The following is a 23,261-nucleotide window of genomic DNA, read 5'->3' on the forward strand; positions in this document are numbered from 1 at the left end:
ACTGTTCACCAAACCACCGGCCCACCAGAGAGCCCGAGGTAGCCGCATGGCCTTCCAGGTGGCAGGTGCATGTGTGTGCCCCGCTCCCCGGGGCCCCAGGCTCACCATCTGCACACACTCCACCAGGGGCAGACGCACGGCGTGGTTCCCACTCAGCGACACGACACAGGCCGGGGTCTCAGGGGTGGCCTCCAGCAGGGCGAGGACCGCCTCCACGCCCATGCGACTGGCCTGGTAATGATGTTCAGGATGGTGAGAGGCAGCCCACTATCCTCCAGACGGGGGCTCTCCCACCACCTGCCCACAGCTACTGGAGACTACCCTGGGGCCCAGTTCCTGCTCGCTTTGTCTGTTGTCCTGAAAGGGCTGGTGAGCCTTCCGTCTTACTGCTAAGCCCACCTCTCCTCAATAATGAGATGGCAATTCTGAGAACTGGCAAGACGAGGAAGGAGGGGGAGGGTCAGAGACACACGAAGAGAGGAGATACTGAGGACAGAGGGTCTGGACTCGGGATTCCTGCTGTCCCCTTGGGCTCCTGCCTTCCTGCCCCCGGGGTCTGTTCTCCTAGTGTCCACACCCTCCCCCTCCCTGGAGATACTAACTTCCTGCGCAGGGAGGGGGGTCTCCCACCTCTCAGGGGACCTCACCCTGAGAAATCATTTTATGCTATCAAGTCTCAAAGGGGTCTTTCAAATCAGGACGTGGGCCACCGGTATCTTCAGGGTTGAGCCTGACAGTCAGGCTTGAAACTGGTTCCTTTGAATTTCTGGAAATGTCTGGCACCTTCCATCCTCACTTACCAGAATCCTGTCAAACGCCGAAGGGGTCCCTCCTCTTTGCACGTGTCCGAGAATGGTCACTCGGGTGTCGTACCCCAGCTGTGTCACGACAAGCTACGGGCAAAGAGGTCCATTAGGAGACACAGCACAGCGACATAGGCATTGCAACTCAGATCTGGTGAACAGGTAGTGAGCACAGAAAAAAAAAAAAAAAAAGACATCTCTACTCTACTCTTTACTTAGGCCAAGACGGAAAAAAAAAATCATTTCTGAATTTTGCTTCCACAAGGAACATTTAACAACCAATAGCAGAAAATATGTATTCCGTGGTTTTCTGAAAACGCTGCCTGAATAGCTCATATTTAACATTATTTATATCTTGTCAAAATGTAAACATTCTCATTGAGAGCCACTCTAAATTTGTACAGCTCTCACTTGAATACCATGACCCAGTAAAACCCTCTGTCCTGGGCCGTGAGAACGCTAGCCTGGGACTCGGCAGGCCACCCGACTTCCAGAAATCAGTTTATTCCTTGTGAAAGCCAAGTTTGCTGCTTGGAGTTGGTCTACATGGATCCCATGGTCCCTTCCTAGTCCCCATGGTCCATGATTTAATCTCCACTTAGTCCAGGTTTTACTGACGGCTTGTTGTCAACGTTGGCAGGTATCTCTCCCAAGGACCTGCCAGTCATTTAATACCCAGCTGCAGCACTGATACTAGAACCAGTAAGAGGCCGATTCTGCACCTTTATCAACCCTGAAGACGCCACTTTGCAAAGCCAGCTCAGTCACGGCTGTTACCCTGACCTACAGCTTGGGCCAGAGTTGGTTTCCTGCCTAGGGTTTCATTGTGTGATGTGCCCATTTACCTCCATCATCTTCACTAAGTGTCAGAGTCCCATCAAGACGGCAAGTGTCGGTGGGAGCAAGCCCCAGGGCTACACGCTTGCCACGGTCTGTCCTTTGCAGGGCAGCGAGGAGGCACGGACTGAAGCCCGTATTTTCTGAGCATGCGCTCAGCTGATACCTGGGTTACAAGGAGGGCTGGGACTAGGAGGACAGTCCCGTTTCTAGGGACAAGCCTAGGCCAGCTGTCATCAGTCCTCCCTATCCTCAGAGTGGTCAACATCTCTGGGCTGGAACCCCCTATCTCAGAGGCCAGGCTTGGCCTCTCTCGCCATCTCCCCTCTGTTTCCGCTGGGGGAGTCGCAGAGCCCCTGGGAATGGGGCAAGAGAGAACACAGGAAACACTGGCTCTCTGGAGACCCGGGGCTGGATGTATTCCGTGCCATGAAAGTTATAGGTCATGATGAAAATACTGTTAAGTATCGGAGGTAAACAACAACAACAACAACAACAAAAAGTTTAATATAACGCAGTGTTCTAAACCAAAACCCTGGCATCGTGCTGACAGCTCCTGTCGCCAGGCAGGTGCCAGAGTCAAGGTGAGAAATCGCACACGCTTACCTCCTTGATTTTCTCAGAGGTGATGGGCCTGTTTAGGGTGTCAATTGCTCCTTCAGCCACAATGATAATATTCAGCCTTTTTTTCTGGGCCCGGTTCTTAGGAAATAGAAAATAAAAATGCTCAAACCGATAATCTTTTGTTTATCATCACAAGAAAACCGTGAACTCTGTCCCGATTAAACCGGCATCTTTCCAGGCAGCAATCTGCACCTCATCTCTTTCATAAGAACTGCTTGTGAAGAAGCAAAAAGGTGCTCTGGAGAGACAGGCAGAGAAGGGGCTGGGGTGGGCACCGGCATGAAGGCAGAGGTTGCTAGAGCAAAGCATGGGAGAGACTTGACCATCTGGTAGCCAAGGCAACGCTACAGTGACAGAGAGGGGCAGGGTGCTGATTGGCTGATTGACAGGAATCCCCCTATCGTGAGAGGTTGGACTCGGCCATTCTGGAGTCTCCTACAAGCCTCACTTTCTGTCTCCTTCGAATCTGGAGCTTCCTCCTTCCTCCCTGTAACACAGCCTCCACCCCAAACTACTCATTGTACAAGGCCAAGAACTCTCCACCATTACAATGCGATCATATTGCACTGGGGCACAGGAAGCAGACAGGTGGGACACAGAAATGAACCGTGCCGTGTAAATGACGCTACACTCTTATTCCACGTGTTATTAAAAGAAAAGGCAGAAAAAATGGAGAGGAGGCAAATAATGAGAACTCTTAGGATACTAATAATGCTTTGTTCTTAATTTGGGTGTTGGTTATGAGTGACCAAAAAAACTCACTGATCTGTACATGTGTGTACATTTCATGGTAGGTACACTGCATTTCAATAAAATGTTAAAAAAAAAAAGAGAGAGAGACAGAGAAAGAAACGGAAGCAGGAGAGGACGTAAGAGCCCAGACACAGAGTTTCGGGTAGTCACATTGACCCTTGGACAGGGGGAGGGCATTTGAACACTTGTGGCTGCTATGACTACACTGTACTTAAACTCACAGTGCTCATGTGAACTTAGCCAAAGTTCCAAAAGGAACAGAGCAGTCTCTGATGAGGATGTACTCATTCTCAGTGCGTAATGAGAACGCTTTCTAGGAAGTTCCAAGTTAAAGACCCTCCCAGAGAAGAGGTTTGGGGTAGCGGTCAAGGACCCAGAGCTGACAGTGCCTGGAGCTGCCCTCTTCAGAAGCAGGTTGTCCTAACAAGCTCACATTGGCTCAGCATCAGGGGTCACAGACACATCATTTTAATGTCACCATTTGACAGATAATAAATGTAATTCACTTTGAAGAATTTGCAAGTCAGAAATAGTTTTTCTTTCTTTCTTTCTTTCTTTTTTTTTTTTTTTTTTTTTTGGAGAGGCAGAGTTAGACAGTGAGAGAGAGAGACAGAGAGAAAGGTCTTCCTTTTGCCGTTGGTTCACCCCCCAAAATGGCCGCTACGGCTGGCGTGCTGCGCCAGTCCAAAGCCAGGACCCAGGTGCTTCCTCCAGGTCTCCCAAGCGGGTGCAGGGCCCAGGGACTTGGGCCATCCTCCACTGCACTCCTGGGCCACCACAGAGAGCTGGAATGGAAGAGGAGCAACCGGGACAGAATCCGATACCCCGTCCGGGACTAGAACCGGGGGTGCCGGCGCCGCAGGCGGAGGATCAGCCTAGTGAGCCACGGTGCTACCCAGAAATAATTTCTTAAAAATACAAAGACAGGGGCCGGCGCCGCGGCTCACTAGGCTAATCCTCCGCCTAGCGGCGCCGGCACACCGGGTTCTAGTCCCGGTCGGGGCGCCGGATTCTGTCCCGGTTGCCCCTCTTCCAGGCCAGCCCTCTGCTGTGGCCAGGGAGTGCAGTGGAGGATGGCCCAGGTGCTTGGGCCCTGCACCCCATGGGAGACCAGGAGGGGCACCTGGCTCCTGGCTCCTGCCATCGGATCAGCGCGGTGCGCCGGCCGCAGCGCGCCGGCCGCGGCGGCCATTGGAGGGTGGACCAGCGGCAGAGGAAGACCTTTCTCTCTGTCTCTCTCTCTCACTGTCCACTCTGCCTGTCAAAAAAAAAAAAACCAAACAAACAAACAAACAAACAAAAAAAATACAAAGACAGGAGTAAAGAGTGGCTGTTTCGGCACTGTTTGGAAGCAAATGTGAAAGGGAAATATCCATAAATATTGGCTGCCCAAAGAGTGATGCTTCATTCATTAACTGCAGTATGCCGAAGGTCATCCATATAGGCTGACATGGGAAGAAAACCTGTCTGTATAGTTTGAGCAACTACTTGTTCTTTACTTGGATTAACTAATTCATTCATTGAGTCTTCAGACACATACACACACACACACATACACACACACACACACACTAAGGAGTAGGACATAGGAAGGTAATTTTATTTAACTAAAGTCATCAGGGTAATAACAGAGTTGAGGTTTAGTCCTAGGAATTCTGATGCTTAGAGAGTTCTATTAAATATAATACCAAAATACACATTTAGGGGGATCTTGCAAGATATTTCAGGGCCAGTGCAATGGCGTAGTGGGTAAAGCCTGCAGTGCCAGCATCCCAGCTGGTTCGAATCCTGATTGCTCTACTTCCAACCCAGCTCTCTGCTATGGCCTGGGAAATAGGAAATGGCCCAAGCCCTTGAGCCCCTCACCCTCCTAGGAGACCAGGAAGTTGTTCCTGGTTCCTGGCTCCAGACTGGCCCAACTCTGGCCGTTGCGGCCATTTGGGGAGTGAATCGGGGATGGAAGACCTCGCTCTCTCTCTCTGCCTCTGCCTCTCTCTAATGCTGCCTTTTAAATAAATAGATAAATCATTTTTTTAAAAAAACTGGAGGCCAGGCCAGCGCCATGGCTCAATAGGCTAATGCTCCGCCTGCGGTGCCGGCACCCCAGGTTCTAGTCCCGGTCGGGGCGCCGGATTCTATCCCGGTTGCCCCTCTTCCAGTCCAGCTCTCTGCTGTGGCCCGGGAGTGCAGTGGAGGATGGCCCAAGTCCTTGGGCCCTGCACCCACATGGGACACCAGGAAAAGAACCTGGCTCCTGGCTTCGGATCAGCACGGTGCGCCGGCTGCAGCGCGCCGCGCCGGCTGCAGCAGCCATTGGAGGGTGAACCAACAGAATAGGAAGACCTTTCTCCCTGTCTCTCTCTCTCACTGTCCACTCTGCCTGTCAAAAAAAGAAAAGAAAAAACTGGAGGCCAGTGCTGTGGCGCAGCAGGTTAACACCCTGGCCTGAAGTGCCAGCATCCCATATGGGTGTCGGTTCAAGACCTGGCTGCTCCACTTCACATCCAGCTCTCTGCTATGGCCTGGGAAAGCAGTAGTAGACGGCCCAAGTCCTTGGGCCCCTGCACCCGTGTGGGAGACCTGGAAGAAGCTCCTGGCTCCTGGCTTCGGATCAGCGCAGCTCCAGCCATTGCAGCCAATTGGGGAGTGAACCAGCGGATGGGAGACCTCGCTCTCTCTCTCTCTCTCTCCCTGCCTGTCCTCTTTCTGTGTTACTCTGACTTTCAAATAAATAAATAAACATCTAAAAAAAAAACTGGAAAAATTCTTGCAGCACTACACTAATGACCAATAAAAATAAATGGCAAACATAGCAATATCAAGTGTTTCTACACACTGGTTAGTGGAAATCATCAGTCCTAACTCTATCTAATGTTCTGATTCTTGTCATGATCGATGGTGCCATATATAAAGTCTGGAACCCAAGGAAATTTGCAGATATAACTATACAGTTTAAAAAAAAAAGGGGGGGGGGTTGCCAGCACTGTGGCGCAGTGGGTTAACACCCTGGTCTGAAGCGCTGGCATCCCATATGGGCACCAGTTCGAGACCCGGCTGCTGTACTTCTGATCTAGCTCTCTGCTATGGCCTGGGAAAGCAGTGGAAGATGGCCCAAGTGCTTGGGCCCCTGCATCCGCGTGGGAGACCAGAAGAAGCTGCTGGCTCCTGGCTTTGGATCAGCACAGCTCCGGACATTGCGGCCAATTAATTAGGGAGTGAACCATCGGATGGAAGACCTCTCTCGCTCTCGCTCTCTCTCTCTCTCTTTCTCTGCCTCTCCTCTCTCTGTGTAACTCTGACTTCCAAATAAATAATCTTAAAAAAAAAAGGAACCTATGGATTAAAATCAGCAGCTAAAAGCCAAATGACTCCCAAGGCCCCAGCCGTACTGCAGTCAGTCTTTCTGTCTGCCATGCACCAAGAGTGAGTGCCAGCTTGTTTCTGCACCTCTGCAGGGCTGCCAGTGGGCCCACAGCCATGAGGACGTCTTCAATGACAATGTCATTGCAGGCCAGGGCAGGGACCCCATCAGGGAGGGCAGAGGACAGGAAGGGACTGGTCATAGCCCCTCGGGGGTAGAAATCTCTGAGGTGATGGCCAGTGTGGTGCTAACCAAGCAGATATTCCTCATGGCCACCCAGAAATGACAGGGCAGAGTTGGGTGCAGCGGGTTAAGACTCTGCTTACAAGGCCAACATCGCATACCAAAGCACCGATTCTAGTCCTGGCAGCTCCATCCCCAATCTAACTCCCTGCTGACGTGTCTGGGAAGGCAGTAGTGGAAAATGGCCCAAGGACGTGGGTCTTTGCTGTCCACGTGGGAGAGCCAGATAGTGTTCTGGGCTCCTGGCTTTAGCCTGTCTCAGCACTGGCTATTGCGACCATTTAGGCATTGAACCAGTGGATGGAAGACTCTCTCTGTGTCTCGCCTTTGCTGTCACTCTGCCTTTCAAAAAACAAATTTTTTTAATGGATGTCAACCCTCATCTCATGGAACAGTTACATATAAGCTGTTATAGCTGAGGTAGCTATAGCTATAACTCAGGAGCTGAGAACACTGTTCATGTTGCCTGAGTAAGAATAAGGATTAGGGATCTCATTGCTTGGGTGGTAATGCGTGACTCTGGGCATCCACCATAATTACTGGTTTAGTGGAATAAGAACTTGAACTTCAAAAGCACGCACCACTTCTCCAAGCTAAGGTACAGCTTCCAATCATTTCTCACACAGACTTTTATGAGAGCAAATCCTATTAGGTAGGTTGTTTGGAGCCTTTTATGCGAATCTGTTACCTTGGAGGTAATAGCAATATTTTATTGCATACCTGATCTTCATTAGGGGAATTTTGTTGAAAACTAAAATTAATCTGTTCCCTTGTGCTTATACAAGTTACCTAGAGAAGTGTGTCAGGATTGCTATTAAAATAAGGGAATGAAAATGAACTGAAACTAAGCATTATCTTAAAATGAGATCTCTTACACATGAGAGTGAAATGTACCCCCAAACTAACAGCTCACATTGTGAAACCAACATGCAGCAAACCCCCAACACAAGGAAAAGTCCGGCTCAGCAGTCGAATCTCAAATCCCAACACGAGGGACTCCTTGCAGTTGAGACAGGGGTCACAGCATCTGACTCAAGTGTTTTAGGGGAATTAAAATTGGAGAGTCAGAACGCAGGTCTGTGCAAGCTCAGGGCTACAGGAGCAGGACAGGGAACAGATGTTCTCCCCAAATCGGATTTCATTTAATAGCTGTGATCTCACAGTACCGACTCAAACTGAGAACCACTGCTCTGAACAACAACAAAAAAAAACAAAAACCACAGGTCCAGCTGTTTCTCTATGACATGATTCTTAGCAACCGCAAGAAGAGACAGGCGTGAATGGCCAATATATGCAGATCCGTGCCACCTATCTGACATCACCTTAACAATCAGCAAGCTTTCACTTGCTTAGAATGCTGCCCCAACTGGCAATTCTGGAGTCTTTTCAAAGTCCTGATTAAAACATTGCTTTCAGCCGGCGCCACGCCTCACTAGCTAATCCTCCACCTTGCGGCGCCAGCACACCGGGTTCTAGTCCTGGTCAGGGCGCCGGATTCTGTCCCAGTTGCCCCTCTTCCAGGCCAGCTCTCTGCTGTGGCCCGGGAGTGCAGTGGAGGATGGCCCAAGTGCTTGGGCCCTGCACCCGCATGGGAGACCAGGAGAAGTACCTGGCTCCTGCCATCGGATCAGCGCGGTACGCCGGCCGCAGCGCGCCGGCCGCAGCGGCTATTGGAGGGTGAACCAACGGCAAAAGGAAGACCTTTCTCTCTGTCTCTCTCTCACTATCCACTCTGCCTGTCAAAAAAAAAAAAAAAAAAATTGTTTCCCCTCCCGCCCCGAAACCACCGGTGATCCACGCCAACAGAATGAGAATTACCTCCGAGAGCTTGACGCACATCTGTTCCTCCCAACCTTCTTCTGGCGGGGACTCCGGAAGGAACACCCAGTCTGCACCACAGGCCAAGGCACTCACCAGGGCCAAGTACCTGCATCGAAAAAGCAGCAGCATCAACACACGGAAGAGGAATCTCCCACAAGGTCACTCGGGGGCACCCAAGCTCAGTGACAAACTTGGGCAGAATACCACTGGACTATTGCTCCTCTGTGAATTCTCCGTGGGAGCAACTGCAAGGTGGGGTCGCGGGCGCCCGAGGAGGTGACACGCAAGCAAGGGTCCTTAGCACCTGAACGGCGTCTTGCAGATACGTACCCACAGTGCCTTCCCATCACCTCCAGAACGAAGGTCCTCTGGTGGCTGAAGAATAAAGGAACTTCCGTTACCACCGCTGGGAACGGCATGAGAAACACAGACAACAGTGCTGTCACAGTCGCGCGAGACAGAAAGCCTGCTTCGTGATTTTGACAGATACCTAAGCTTTCCCTCAAACGGCCCACTTTCTACACAAGTAAACACCCCACAGCAGGCTGCAGCAGCAACTGCACTTTCTAGTGATGCATTTGCTAGTATCTGTCTGCTTGTGCCCCTAACACGTATGCCTAGGACCCTTTTCCAGGCTCTTGCCAACAGAACGACCTTGGGCCAAGTCAGCTACTTCTGGCAAGTACCGGGAGCTGGATATAAACCAGGTACACACGTGAGTCTTGAGTGTTACAAACTCAGCTCAGTGAGTGCCCAGGGACTACCGTCTTTCTGTGCAACAGAGAAATCTGACTGCTCCAACGGATTCTTCCAACTCAGAAGACAGGACGTGGTTTTCCAGTCACCCTGGAGTCCAAACCATGGGCTGAGACAGTGCAGCGAGGCAGCGCTGTGGACGGGACAGACACACGGGAAGGACTCAGGGGGCCCTATGCTCCGGGGACTTGTCCCAGTGCTCCAAGTCTCAATCCCCTCTGCTGTCAAATGAGAGACACTTGCCCTGTGTGTTATTTCACATGGTTTTCATGCAAAATGCCTCAGACACGCTCGGGTGCCTTATTAAGGGTGCTTAGTGAAGGTCTCTCCTGAGTCCGTATCACCTGGGATGCAATGGTGTTGCTCCAGCCGCATATCTGTAGAGCTGCAGACTGGACACCTAGTGGGACAGCAATGCTGACCCCAATCTCCAATGAGTAGTGTGGCAGAACTCACAATAATTTTACTCTTGCTATTCATTCTTCCAGCAGACCTTTCAACAGGACTTCAGATAACTATTATATTTTGCCCCTTCTCTTTTCTAATTCTTCTCCCATAAATACATTCTTCCTTTACAACCAGGAAAAGAAGAAAAGCAACATTTGAAAATTAAAAACAGGCCGGCGCCGCGGCTCACTAGGCTAATCCTCCGCCTTGCGGCGCCGGCACACCGGGTTCTAGTCCCGGTCGGGGCGCCAGATTCTGTCCCGGTTGCTCCTCTTCCAGGCCAGCTCTCTGCTATGGCCAGGGAGTGCAGTGGAGGATGGCCCAAGTGCTTGGGCCCTGCACCCGCATGGGAGACCAGGAGAAGTACCTGGCTCCTGCCATCGGATCAGCGTGGTGCGCTGGCTGCAGCACACTGGCCACAGTGGCCATTGGAGGGTGAACCAACGGCAAAAGGAAGACCTTTCTCTCTGTCTCTCTCTCTCACTGTCCACTCTGCCTGCCAAAAAAAAAAAAAAAAGAAAAAAAGAAAATTAAAAATGATACTTTCATATCATATCATTGTATTGTTGGAAAGGTATCTATGAAATTCCTGAAATCTGTTCTCTAAATACCAACAAATAAAAAATGTAAAAAAAAATAATTTAAAAATGGACAGTAGAATAGTTTTCTTGTACTGGTTTGTAATCCCCAGGTTACAAGCCTTGTACCAGGACCTCCACTTGTAGAACACCCTAGAGCCAGCCGCAAAGGCTAGAACCTAAGTGGACTCTGCCCTGCTGGTGTCCCCAAGTCCTTTTACCTCTGGGCCGTGGTCATGATGGCATCGATGACTTCGATGATTCTGTGCAGCGCCGAGTCCGTGCCAATGGTCATGTCCGTGCCGCAGAAGTCATTGTCGATGGAGCCCACCATACCCACAACGTTGAGGTAAGCATACTTCTGCACAGCCTCGTTATCAATCTTGCCTACATTGGGAACAAACAGCCTGTTTCATAACTGACAGCAACGGTGAGTTCTATGGATCTGAGATGGAATGTGAGATGGAATGGCCCATGGGTAGAGAAATCAGTTATTCTAAACTTCTTTTTTTTTTATTATTTGACAGGTAGAGTCACAGAGAGAGAAAGAGAGAGAAAGGTCTTCCTTCCGTTGGTTCACCCCCCGAAATGGCCACTACAACCAGCGTTGCGCTGATCTAAAGCCAGCAGCCAGGTACCTCCTCCTGGTCTCCCATGTGGGTGCAGGGGCCCAGGCACTTGGGCCATCCTCCACTGCCCTCCTGGGCCACAGCAGAGAGCTGGCCTGGAAGAGGAGCAGCCAGGACTAGAATCTGGCGCCCATATGGGATGCTGGTGCCGCAGGCAGAGGATTAACCAAGTGAGCCACGGCGCCGGCCCCTCATTTTCTCAGAACTGTTAGGCAACCTGAGTCTGTGTACTTTCGGAAAGAAAAGACAGACAAAGGTCTAAGTTATTTCCTAAAATGGGAGCTGTCACTTGGCACTTAGAAAGATCACTAAATTATAAAAATCAGACAGGAAAGGACCCATATGTTGTACTTGGTGAAAGGAAAAAAAAAAAACATCTTAGTTTTACTTTGCAATGGCTTCAGACAATGACATGGCCCTGAAGAAGAACATGGGACAATTTCAGAATGAAGTGCTTAAGTATCCGACATCATGTTCCTATTGATTTTGTACAGACCCACAAGGAGACTGCTGAGACTATTCTAGGGGTGGGGAACCTGTTTTTCTGCCAAGGTCCATTCAGATATTTATCACATCATCTGTGTGCCATACGAAATAATCAACTTAAAAATGAGTCTGCTATATAGGTGTACTGAATTTCAAGTACTGCCTGTGGTTGCCTTGGCCGGGCCAGACCAGATGATTTTGTGAGCCTTGTACAGCCTGCGGGCTGGACATTCCCGACCCCTTGACTATACCCTCAGGGCAGGAGGCCCTGGGCTAGGCCACTGCACATAAATGAAACTAGAGCAGTCAAAAGTGGCAGGGCAGGCTGAGGCCTGGACTCATGGCCACTGTTCCTCTTCCATGCCGAGTGGCCTGTATCAGAACAGAACGAGGTGGACAAGACACTCTGCAGGCCCCTAAAGTTTCCAATCTGACAGCTGGTCTCCATCCTCTAAACGGACTTTAACAAACCTTGCAGACAAGTGCTCTCTCTCAAGTCTATGTCTGCCATAAAGCTATATTATTTTGGACAGTATGCATTTGCTGGTCAGCTTTTAAATCACATCAGAATTCTTGGGGATGGCACTGTGGGATAGCAGGTAAAGCTGCCACCTGCAGTGCCAGCATCCAACAGAGGTGCTGGGTCAAATCCCAGCTGTTCTACTTCCGATCCAGCTCTGTGCTATGGTCTGGGAAAGCAGTAGAAGATGGCCCAAGTGCTTGGGCCCCTGCACCTGTGTGGGAGACCTGGATGAAGCTCCTGGCTCCTGGCTTTGGATCGGCTCAGCTCTGGCCGTTGCAGTCATCTGGGGAGTGAACAAACAGATGGAAGACCTCTCTCTGTTTCTCTCTCTGCCTCTCTGTAACTCTGACTTTCAAATAAATAAATCAGTCTTCAAAAAAATTACATCAGAATTCTCTAACAACAACCTTAAGAGATGAAAACTACAGTGTAACTAGTATAGGGTTCTCAGACACTCTCACTAAACAGTGTCAAAGCAATAAGGAATGATATCATGGGAGATCATGGTCACCTAAATTAAAATCTTGGAACAGCTAAAGTTTTTTTTTTTTTATTTTTTAAGATTTAGTTATTTGAAAGATAGAATTACAGAGACGCAGAGGCAGAGAGAGAGAGAGAGAGAGAGAGGTCTCCCATCTGCCGATTCACTCCCCAAAAGGCCACAATGGCCAGAGCTGGGTCAATCCAAAGCCAGGAGCCTCTTCCGGGTCTCATGGGCGCAGGAGCCCAAGCACTTGGGCCATTTTCTACTGCTTCCCATGCCACAGCAGAGAGCTGGATCAGAAGTGGAGCAACCAGGACTCAAACCAGAGCCCAAGTGGGATGCTGGCGCCCCAGATGGAGGCTTAGTCTGCCATAGCGCTGGCCCCAACAGCTGAAGTTTAAAGAGTCCCCAGTGCACTGAAGGGATGTCGCACTGGCTCAATGTGCTGCTGCTTGCCCCCAAGGACGGGTGGTTATCTGCTCTACCTGCACACATGTGTGGCTTCCTCGATGGTCCTGCAATCCTCACCAGTAAAACGTGGCTAAAGAAAATCACCTATCTCAGACGGCCCCTGCAAAGATCCCATACAACTGTCAATGCAGAAGTTCAACCAGTGGCTCATACATAGTGATGCTAAATTATCACTCTTAAGTGTCATTTCTGTAAGATCTGCCCCCAGCAACAACTACTCCTACTTCAGTGACCCTTAACAGGCAAATGTGTGGGTTCCAGAGCTTTGCAGCAGGCCAGGGAAGACCAACAGGGCACAGGAAACCCCGAGAACGGCCCCGAGCGGAAGCAGACACGCACCATCCTGGGCCAGCTCCTCCAACAAGCCACTCCACTCCATCCGGAAGATGTTGGCCCCTGTGAGACTCCCATCGCCACCAATGACACACAGGTTCGTGATGCCCCGGTGGATCAAGTTACAGGCAGCTTTGAGGCGGCCCTCGCGAGTCCGAAAGGCTTTGCAGCGCGCGCTGCCGATGATCGTCCCACCCTGGAAGACACACAAAAGCAGGTTCAAGCGCAGAAGGCCAGGTCATCAGCATGTGTTCAGGCTGACATAAAAACACAGGACTTTCAAATTCAAGCCTTCCTCACTTTCCTCGCTGAAGTCAGTTGACCAGAAAAGCTTGCGATTTTCCCATTAGTCCCACACTAGACTTCCATGGACCAAGAAACACATGCCCATGTCCAGGAGTGGCCAAGTAGGGTGCAGATAAAGACAAAGGACGGCTATCCATGAAACAGGCAGAGTGCAAAAGAGCCGGTGAGGCCTGAGCAGCCATCCAGCGGGCCTGTGCCAAAGTTGTCCCGACACCAGATGCGCTTGGCGGGTGCCTATGGAGACAATGCCAGCATCATCAGCCCCAGCGAGAGAATAGCAGGTCTGCAGACCTCAGCTGCCCAAAGCGCCCCTTCTGAGAACAGATCTTACCCCTTGTTCAAGCAAAAAGAATAGGAAGCTGTGAACGAAGGGAGCTCATTTTTTTGTACTACGCATCCCCCACCCCTTTTAAAGGATAAATCTTCAGAAAACTTAAACCTGGTCACCCAGGGCCGGTGCCATGGCATAGTAGGTGGAGCCTCCGCCTACATCACCAGTACCCCATATGGGCACCAGTTCATGTCCAGCTCTCTGCTACTGGCCTGGGAGGGCAGTTAAGGATGGCCAAAGTGCTTGGGCCACTGCACTCACGTGGGGAACCCAGAGGAAGCTCCTGGCTCCTGGCTTTGGGTCAGCTGACCTCCAGCCATTGCAGACATTCGGGGAGTGAACCAGCAGCTGGAAGACCTTTCTCTCTGGTCTCTCCCTCTCTCTGTCTATAACTCTGCCTCTCAAATGAATGACTAAATCTTAAAAAGAAATAAAATCCAATCACCCAAACTTCCTGGACAGCTAACTCATGATTTTTCATACTCAATTTTTCAAAAACTAAAGACTGCAAAGGGTATTTAGAAAATTCAAGAATCTGGCAGTTGCCGTGGCTCACGAGGCTAATCATCTGCCTGCGGCGCTGGCACCCAGGGTTCTAGTCCTGGTTGGGGCACCGGATTCTGTCCTGGTTGCTCCTTTTCCTGTCCAGCTCTCTGCTGTGGCCCAGGGAGTGCAGTGGAGCATGCCCAAGTCCTTGGGCCCTGCACTTGCATGGGAGACCAGGAGGAAACACCTGGCTCCTGGCTTCAGATCAGCGCAGTGCGCCAGCCATGGCAGCAGCCACTTGGGGGGAGGGGTGCAGTGAACCAAAGGAAAAAGGAAGACCTTTCTCTCTGTCTCTCACTGTCTAACTCTGCCTGTCAAAAAAAAAAAAAAAAAAAAAAAAAAGAAAGAAAGAAAAGAAAGAAAGAAAATTCAAGATTCCATTAAATAAATCATGAATATACTTATAAAACTTTAATTTGTACTCTCGCCCTCAGACAAACTCAGTTCATAAAGCCTGATGCTTGTGCAAGGTGCTGCGCTCGGGGCTGGTGAGAGACCTCCGTCCGGACAGAGAATAACAGAAGCCCCTTGAATTAAAATCATACTTGGACTTACATCATACTAAGTGTCTAGACATTCCAAGAGTGCACGTGCACAACTCATTTTGATTTACAAAGTCTTATTTCAAACCAGAAAAATTCATGTTTTTGCATGAAAATTATCACCGTGGATTTGTTCAAGTCATTACAAAAAAGTTACCATACCCAGAAACCTGAAATTAATATCCATAGCACAGCAATCTTATGTTAGTGTTCCTCGATTGTTTCTTCATTTAAACAGTTGGAACCACAAGTGTTTTGCATTTTGGGGTATTTGCACATACATAAGATATCTTAGGGAAAGGTACCAAGTCCCAACACAAAATTAATTTGTTTCACATACGCCTTATACACATAGCCTGAAGGTAATTTTATACTTTTTTCAATAAAATATGGATGCAATATAATTTTCTTTGTAAAACATTAACAAATCAATTTCCTTTTTTTAAGATTCATTTTACTTATCTGAAAGACAGTTACAGAGACACAGACAGACAGAGAGAGAGAGCTTCCATCTGCTGTTTCACTCCCCGAATGGCTGCAATGACCAGAGCTGGGCTGATCCAAAGCCAGGAGCCAGGAGCTTCTTCCAGGTGTCCCAAATGGGTGCAGGGGACCAAGAACTTGGGCCATCCTCTGCTGCTTTTCCAGGGCATTAGCAGGGAGCTGGATCAGAAGTGGAGCAGCCAGCACACAAACTGGCACCCATGAGATGCCAGTATCACAAGAGGTGGCTTTACCTGCTGCTAATGCCAGCTCCCAACTTTTTTTTTTTTTTTTTTTTTCAAGAGAGACAGCAAGACCAAGGTCCTAAGAGTTCCACAGCCCCCTCCCAAACTGTGTGCATCAGCCAGGGCTGGCCCAGGCAGAAGCCAGGAGCTCAGAAACCCGTCTAGATCCTCTAGTGCTTCCAACTACTTGAGCTTCTGCCCCCCAGGATGAACATCAGCAGGAAGCTAGAACTGGAAGCAGGGAGGGATCTCAAACCCAGGCTGCAGGTAGCCCTGGCAGCAGCTCAACCACAAATCAGACAGTACGTTTACAGTAGTGCACACGAACCATTTCCCACTTGTGATTTCGTGTCAATGCTCACAGAGTTTCAGATTATGCAGCACTTCAGATTTTGGCGTAAGGATGCCCAACCTGGATCCGGTAGGTGTGACTCGGACATAGTTACGACGTGGCATCACTAAAACCGCAGACCCGGGTGGGAGTTTAGAGCCGGGATAAGCTTGTTCTCTGGACTTTGATTTGGCAGGGAGTACAGGAGGTTCACGTGATCTGTTACAGCTGGGAGCAGCATCAGCAACCCAGAAATACCAACACCACAGATGATGATGGACAGAGCCACAGGAGTGAAACCATGAAAAGCTAAGTTGCCAAGGAGGAGGCACCGCTCACAAACTCATATACACACACACACACACACACACACACACACACTCTCTCTCTCTCCCTCCAGCAATCCATGTATTTCCGGTATTCCTATCTCAATCATAAGTGTAGAAGAGAAACGCTCCTCTGACTGCCAACGTTGTCCTGCGAATACTGCCCGATTTAATTACTGTGGTTGTCAAAGTTGTCTTCAGTCTCTTCCTAAGCACAGCAGTGTCAAGGACGTACCAAGTGCAGACACAGAGTCTGCGGCCAGCACTGAGAAAGAACACTAGCATCTTCAGAGTGACTGTACCCATTTGGTTTTCTATTAGAAAGTACTCCAAATGAGCCATAGCTTAAACTATATGTTTTAAAAGATCAAACCACGGGGCCGGTGCTGTGGCACAGAAGTTTAAGCTTCCACCTGCAGTGCCAGCATCCCAGAAGAGCACTGGTTTGAGTCCTGGCTGCTCTACTTCTGACCCAGCTCCCTGCTAATGCACCTGGGATGCAGAGGAAGAGGGACCAAGTCCTTGGGCCCCCACACCCACATGGGAGACCCAGAAGAACCTGTTGTCTCCTGGCTTCAAACTGGCCCAGCCCAGGCCATTGAGGCCACTTGAAGAGTGAACCAGCAGATAGAAGATCTCTCTCTCTCTCTCTCCCTCTCTCTCTCTCTCCCTCTTTCCCTCCCTCCTTCTCTTTTCTGTATTTCTGCCTTTCAAATAAATAAACCTTAAAAAAAATAAAGCTGAACCACAAGGGCCTCACACGAAGTCCACTCTTTCCAGCTAATCTGCTTTGCTCACCTGTTTCAGATCCTTCACTAAGCTAAAGTGTCAATAGAAATGATTAGGCATACCAATTCTTGGCTAGCTGTCCTTTCAATTCAAAGCAAGCAACTGTTCTGCATGCCCGGAGTGGCAATTACTTCATTTCTGTGCACACCAAGGCAATGAGCCCTGTCTCATTCAGACCAACACGGGGATGCAGTGTTCCCATTAAACCCATAGCCCTCGAAGGCTGCCAGATGGAAGCTTTCCCAGGCTTTGTTAAGCCTAACTCCAAGGCATGTGCAAAAACCCAACAGGCATGGAGATTTGCCACTACACACACAGCTGCAACAAGCCAAAGTGGCCCCAACATCACTGTGCTCTAAATAGACAAAATCTTGCTGAAAGTACCAGGATGAACCCTGGCTATCGTACAGAACTTTAAATTTTTTTTTTTTCATTTGATAAGCAGAGAGACAGAGAGTGACAGACAGTGAGAGATCTCTCATATACCAGTTCACTCCCTGAAGGCCTGCAATGGCTGGAACTGGGCCAAGGCCAAAGCCAGGCGCTCAATCCCCATCTCCCACATGGCTGGCAAGGACCCAAGCACTTGAGCCATTACGGCTGCCTTCCAGGGTTTGCATTAGCAGGATGCTGGAATCGGGTGGGAGCCAGAGGCAGTCATTAAACCCAGGCACTCTGACATGAGACTTGAACATCTCAACAGCCAAACCAACTGCCTGCCCCAACGTAAAATTTTTATTGCAAGGACACGTCCCTTGTCTACATAATGCAGAGCTTTTAATTTTTTAATGTAATTAAAGATGTTCTCTTCCCAAGTAAGCAGGTAAAAACAACACCAGTCAGTGCGTCAGTATGTTCAGTGTCACAGAAGCACAAGAACAAAAAGTTTCAAACTCAAAGTGTTCCTTAGTGAAAGAAACAAACAGCAGCATAGGAACCTACCACTTGTAGAATGCTTGAGACACTCTCCCAGTTGGCTTCTACAATATTAGAACCTCCATCCACCATGCCTTGGTAACCCTGGATGGAAAAAAATGAAAATCTTGTTTGAAAGGGGTTGAAAGCTGCTGTGATGGAAATCAATATATTAATCATATAAAGAAGAAACACAAATGACAAGGAATCCTAGTTCCTTAAGCGTCCAGCGGTTAGAAGATAGCACAAAACACAAGGGCTGAATGGAAGTATTACATTGTAGGAAAACCATCCAGATTTCACTTCTCATTTAAGAGTATTCGGTCTACTGCCTAATGATTCCTGAGATTGAAAATGGACATATTTATGCTACATTTACAACTTCACATACACTCAAGTACAAACTGTTGTCAATCACACAGCATACATGAAGGCATTTGGTCAGGGTCTCCTTATTTCCCAGGGCAATCCAGGTTACCTTAGATATGCATTAAATGTACATTCAGCACAGCTGAGTAATAATTGCATCTGCCTTACCCTCCAATCAGTAACAACTGATTTTTTGCCTAACAGACAAGAGTAACTACCCCTCAATTCTAAATGTAACTCACTTTTTCCTACAGAATATGAAAGATCAAGAAATGCAAAAAAAAATATTATCACTTGCATCTTTATATACACATGTCACTAGCCAAAGCTTTTAATTTATCAAATAATAATGTTTAAACATTTAGAAAAGCTTGCTCATTACAGATTCTTGTTGTGAACTCCTAACCACTACCTCACGATGGAAAAGAAAAAAAAATAATTTTTTTTTTTGGACAGGCAGAGTGGACAGTGAGAGAGAGAGACAGAGAGAAAGGTCTTCCTTTGCCGTGGGTTCACCCTCCAATGGCCGCCGCGGGCGGCGCGCTGTGGCCGGCCCACCGTGCTGATCCGATGGCAGGAGCCAGGTATCTGGTCTCCCATGGGGTGTAGGGCCCAAGCACTTGGGCCATCCTCCACTGCACTCCCGGGCCACAGCAGAGAGCTGGCCTGGAAGAGGGGTAACAGGGACAGAATCCGGCGCCCCGACCAGGACTAGAACCCAGTGTGCCGGCACCGCAAGGTGGAGGATTAGCCTAGTGAGCCGTGGCGCCGGCCAGCTAATGTGCTTCTGAGCTAGCTTCCTGCTAATGCATCCTGGGAGGCAGCAGATAATGGCTCAAGGTCATGGGTCCCCCTCACTCACGTGGGGCATCTAGATGGAAGTCTGCCTCCAGGAGTCAGCTGTCCAAGTCCTCGGCCCAGCCATTTAGGGAATGGAACAGCAGACAGATCTCTGTGCGTGTATGTGTGTATGCATCTGTCTGTTTCTCCCACTCTGTCACCCTGCCTTTCAAGGAAACAAATCTTTTTAAGAAATATAAAAAAAAAAAAAAAAGACTTCATTAGAATTGGACTCCAGGCTCTCACTTTATTGTATACATGTGCTAAGTTGCTAGGAAATGACTCATTCTTTAATTTGCAGAGTCATTAAGCTGATGTAACATTTGAAAAACTACCAAATGCAGTGTTAAGGGGTCTTTTACAACAAGGACAATGTTCCAAAACTAGAAAGAGTAATGTTACCCAAATGTACTATAATGTATAATTTCAAATGAGTTTTTTGTCTACTGAAGTCTCTCCTAGGAAGACTGTCTTAATATAACCAAAGCACTCAACATTTTCCTTTTGGAATTTGCCTTCTGAGCCAGTTTTATGACTCACGCAAGAAAAGCAAACCATAAAACCATTACAACTAAGCTTAGATTTTGACTAAAGTAGCAGTGTGTCTTCTAGTCCCTGACTCAGAAGATGAACCTAAGAGACCTTTAGCTGGCTGCATCCGAGCCATCCACTAGTAGAATGTTTTAGATCAAGTCGTTTGATCCCATCTCAGAACATACCATGAGCTCTGATGCCACTTTAACTTCTTGTTGCAAATTGCTCTGGAACAATGTCAAAATAAACATACACATCCTCTTAATTGCTCCTCGGGATATAGTGCTAAATCAGGCCACCTCACAATGTTCACGGGAAAGTGGAATTTAAAAAGTAAGTTTAAGGCCGGCACCGCGGCTCATTAGGATAATCCTCCACCTTGCGGCGCCGGCACACCGGGTTCTAGTCCCGGTCAGGGCGCCGGATTCTGTCCCGGTTGCCCCTCTTCCAGGCCAGCTCTCTGCTGTGGCCTGGGAGTGCAGTGGAGGATGGCCCAAGTACTTGGGCCCTGCACCCCATGGGAGACCAGGATAAGTACCTGGCTCCTGCCATCGTAGCAGCACAGTGCGCCGGCTGCCACCGTGGCCATTGGAGGGTGAACCAACGGCAAAGGAAGACCTTTCTCTCTGTCTCTCTCACTGTCCACTCTGCCTGTCAAAAAATAAAAAATAAATAAAAATAAATAAATAAAAATAAAAAGTTTATTGGGGCCAGCGTTGTGATGCAGTAGGTAAAAGCCCCTGCCTGGAAGCCAATATCCCATGTGGGCATCATTTCTGATCCAGCTCCCTGCTACCGGGCCTGAGAAAGCAGCGGAGGGTGGCCCAAGTGCCTGGGCCCCCGCATCCACATGGGAGACCTGGAAGCAGCTCTGGGCTCCTGGCTTGGGCCTGGCCCAGCCCTGGTGGTTGTGGCCATTTGGGAAGTGAATCAGTGGATGGAAGATCTTTCCCTCTTGCTCTGCTCCTCCTCTCTCAGTAACTCTGCCTTTCAAAAAAAAAAAAAGAAATCTAAAAAAAAAAGTTTATTTTAGTGCCAATAATTTTGAAATCCAGGCATATTTTTTCATACTTTGCATTTTCCATGAACTTTCTTAAGATCCGCCCATATACACAGAAATGGCTTTGGACAGTATTTTTAGGCACTTGTTGAAGGCATCACAAGTATAAGCTTACTTTAAGAAGATCCTGGAGTAATGGATCTAAAAGATACATTTCTCTTAGTGCAAAAAAAAAAAAAAAAAAAAAAAAGAAATCCCAGCAAAGGGAAGTCCAGGCTCAAGGAAGGCTCCCATCCAGAGAACCTACCAGTCACTTGATAAAAACGTGCTCAGATTTAATTACTTCATGGGAAATTCCTATAGAGCAGCTTTAGGATTTGTCCTTGGTGAGATGCAATCAATTACTATAAAATAAGTCAGAACTTGACAAGTCATTGTATGGTCATGTACCTGGTGCTTTGGAAAACCAATAATAAACCAACGTGATCTAGTTAGCCCTCTGGCTTTCTTTAAGCCAAAACTAACAGTACCTGATTCCAGGTAAGTTGTAAAACCAACAGCTGCTGCAGGGAAGCAGGCAAGCCACCCCTCCCCCCACAGTGAGAACAGCTTCCAGACAACACACAGGGTAGCTTCTCAGCATGAGAGCAGCAGAGGCAGCAGCCCAAGCCAGGGAGAAAGATCATACTCTCTGCACAACCTGAAAATGCAGAACTGTGACTGCGCCGCCGGAAGCCATGAGCATGATGTTAGTGGTGGCAGGGATGAAGTTGGAGGAAGAAGGCAGCAGAAGATCTGGCACAGAGGAAGAGTTCAACAAACGATAATGCCCATTCCTGTAACTATTATTATTATTATCCCAGATGTATACTGGCCAGGGTTCCAGTGCAAAGACAGAGCAGGCAGGGCAGATCCAGGTGGCATGACTGGGCTTTTTGTGAGCTGACTGAAGGCACTTTATGGTAAGATAAACGTGAAAGCATGGTAGTGAAGGAAGCAGATGCTGCACGGTGATACAATCGATGATGTGGTCAGGCATCACTATCTTACTTTCAGACACACATGCAGAGGTTAAGCAGTTCTAACTTAAAGGAAATTAAAATACCAAAACAGTTATGTTTAAAATCTCCAAGAGATATGGCTCAATGTGATGCGATAGCCTTGGATGACCTGTTAAAAAAATTGCTGGGGGAAGGTGAAGGCCAGAGACAGAGAGAGAAGAGGTGAGACAGGAAATTAAAAAATCTAAAAAAAAAACAAAAAGCAAATAGGGGCCAGTATTGTGAAGCTCAGCAGGTTAAGCCACTGTCTACCAGATCGGAATGCCAACCCAGATCGGAATGCCAATCCCAGCTGCTCCACTTGTGATCCAGCTCCTTTGCAACTGGGAAAGCAGCAGCAGATGGCCCAAGTACTTGGGCCCCTGCCACCCATGTGGGATACCCGGATGGAAGTCCAGGCTCCTGGCTTTGGCCTGACCCAGCCCCAGCTACTGCGGCCATTTGGGGAGTGAAACAGTGGATGGAAGATTTCTTACTCTGTTTGTCTCTCCCTTTCCCTATGTCCCTGTGCCTTTCAAATAAAATAAATCTTCAATAATTAATATTTTTTAAAAAATGTGAAAGTCCCACTTGTCACCAGAAAGTCAGCGTTTGTGCTGTGTAGCCTCTCCTTTGTCTTAGGAAGTAGTTTCATTTTCCTCTCTTGTCCAAACATTCTAGAGCACAGGCATGATCTGGACTGTAAAATTCCTACAGAGAAGTCACCTACACGCCCCTTCCGCTAGCCCCAAACCAACCACAGACAGTTCAGGCTGGGGGTGGGAGTGCCAACACCTGTGAGAGGAAAGGCTGCCGGCTCATGGCTTGTTTTTTTTTTATCGTTTTTGTTTTTGTTTCAAACACCATGAAAGCAGGCAATCTCTTCTACTCAACCAAAACAGATAGAGAGAGAGAGAGAGAGAGAGAGAGAGCGAGCTGTATCCATCCTTATGGCAAATAGTGGGCTATTGGAAAAGAAAAATGACAGCGATCTAGTAATTGACAAACTAAGGCTACTGTGTTAGTGTACTCACTCAAGCCCCGATACTCAGAGCCCCAAAACAGGCAAAGCTAAGATTCCACGCTGACAACTAAGCTCAGAAAAGGCAGCCAGCCGGGGTGGAGCCGGGGCTCCTGGGAGAAGGCTGAGGACTGCAAGTTGCAAGGATAGGGTAGACCTTCGGGCCCCTGCAGCTGCAGCACATGTAGAGACCACAGACCGATCGCCACGTGGTTCTCGTCTCCCGCATTCTTCACCAACCAGAAAACCCAGCTACCACGTTTAGAACGTATTTTTCTTTTTTTTAATAAGGAGATAAGTTGACCAAAGTGATCAGAATTACCCTTAGCCTTTCTTCATGTGTGGAAGCTGGCAGAGATGAGCTCTGATACCATATATCTGCTAAGGGTTGTACAGCATGGTGCCAAATAGGAGAGAAGTTCTCTTGTGAAAAGATGAGAGGTTTTTAAGCTAATCATATGTAGAGAGTTAGGAGATTTTGCTTAATATACAGA

General features: G+C 48.5%; 1 protein-coding gene across 4 annotated transcripts in view; it reads right to left on the reverse strand.

Moving 5' to 3' along the window:
* The window catches only part of PFKP (phosphofructokinase, platelet), a 68,940-nt gene that overhangs the window by 24,385 nt on the left and 21,294 nt on the right, over positions 1–23,261 (reverse strand). For all 4 annotated transcript variants that reach the window (XM_051832425.2, XM_051832424.2, XM_008274007.4 and 1 more), the window contains 8 exon segments: positions 17,991–18,068; positions 13,156–13,345; positions 10,445–10,610; positions 8,773–8,817; positions 8,440–8,548; positions 2,247–2,342; positions 801–893; positions 106–231 (listed from right to left, as the gene is read on the reverse strand). In XM_051832425.2, the coding sequence (XP_051688385.1) occupies positions 106–231; positions 801–893; positions 2,247–2,342; positions 8,440–8,548; positions 8,773–8,817; positions 10,445–10,610; positions 13,156–13,345; positions 17,991–18,068 (903 nt within the window).

This window comes from Oryctolagus cuniculus, chromosome 13, assembly GCF_964237555.1.
Source record: "Oryctolagus cuniculus chromosome 13, mOryCun1.1, whole genome shotgun sequence".
Lineage (NCBI taxonomy): Eukaryota > Metazoa > Chordata > Mammalia > Lagomorpha > Leporidae > Oryctolagus > Oryctolagus cuniculus.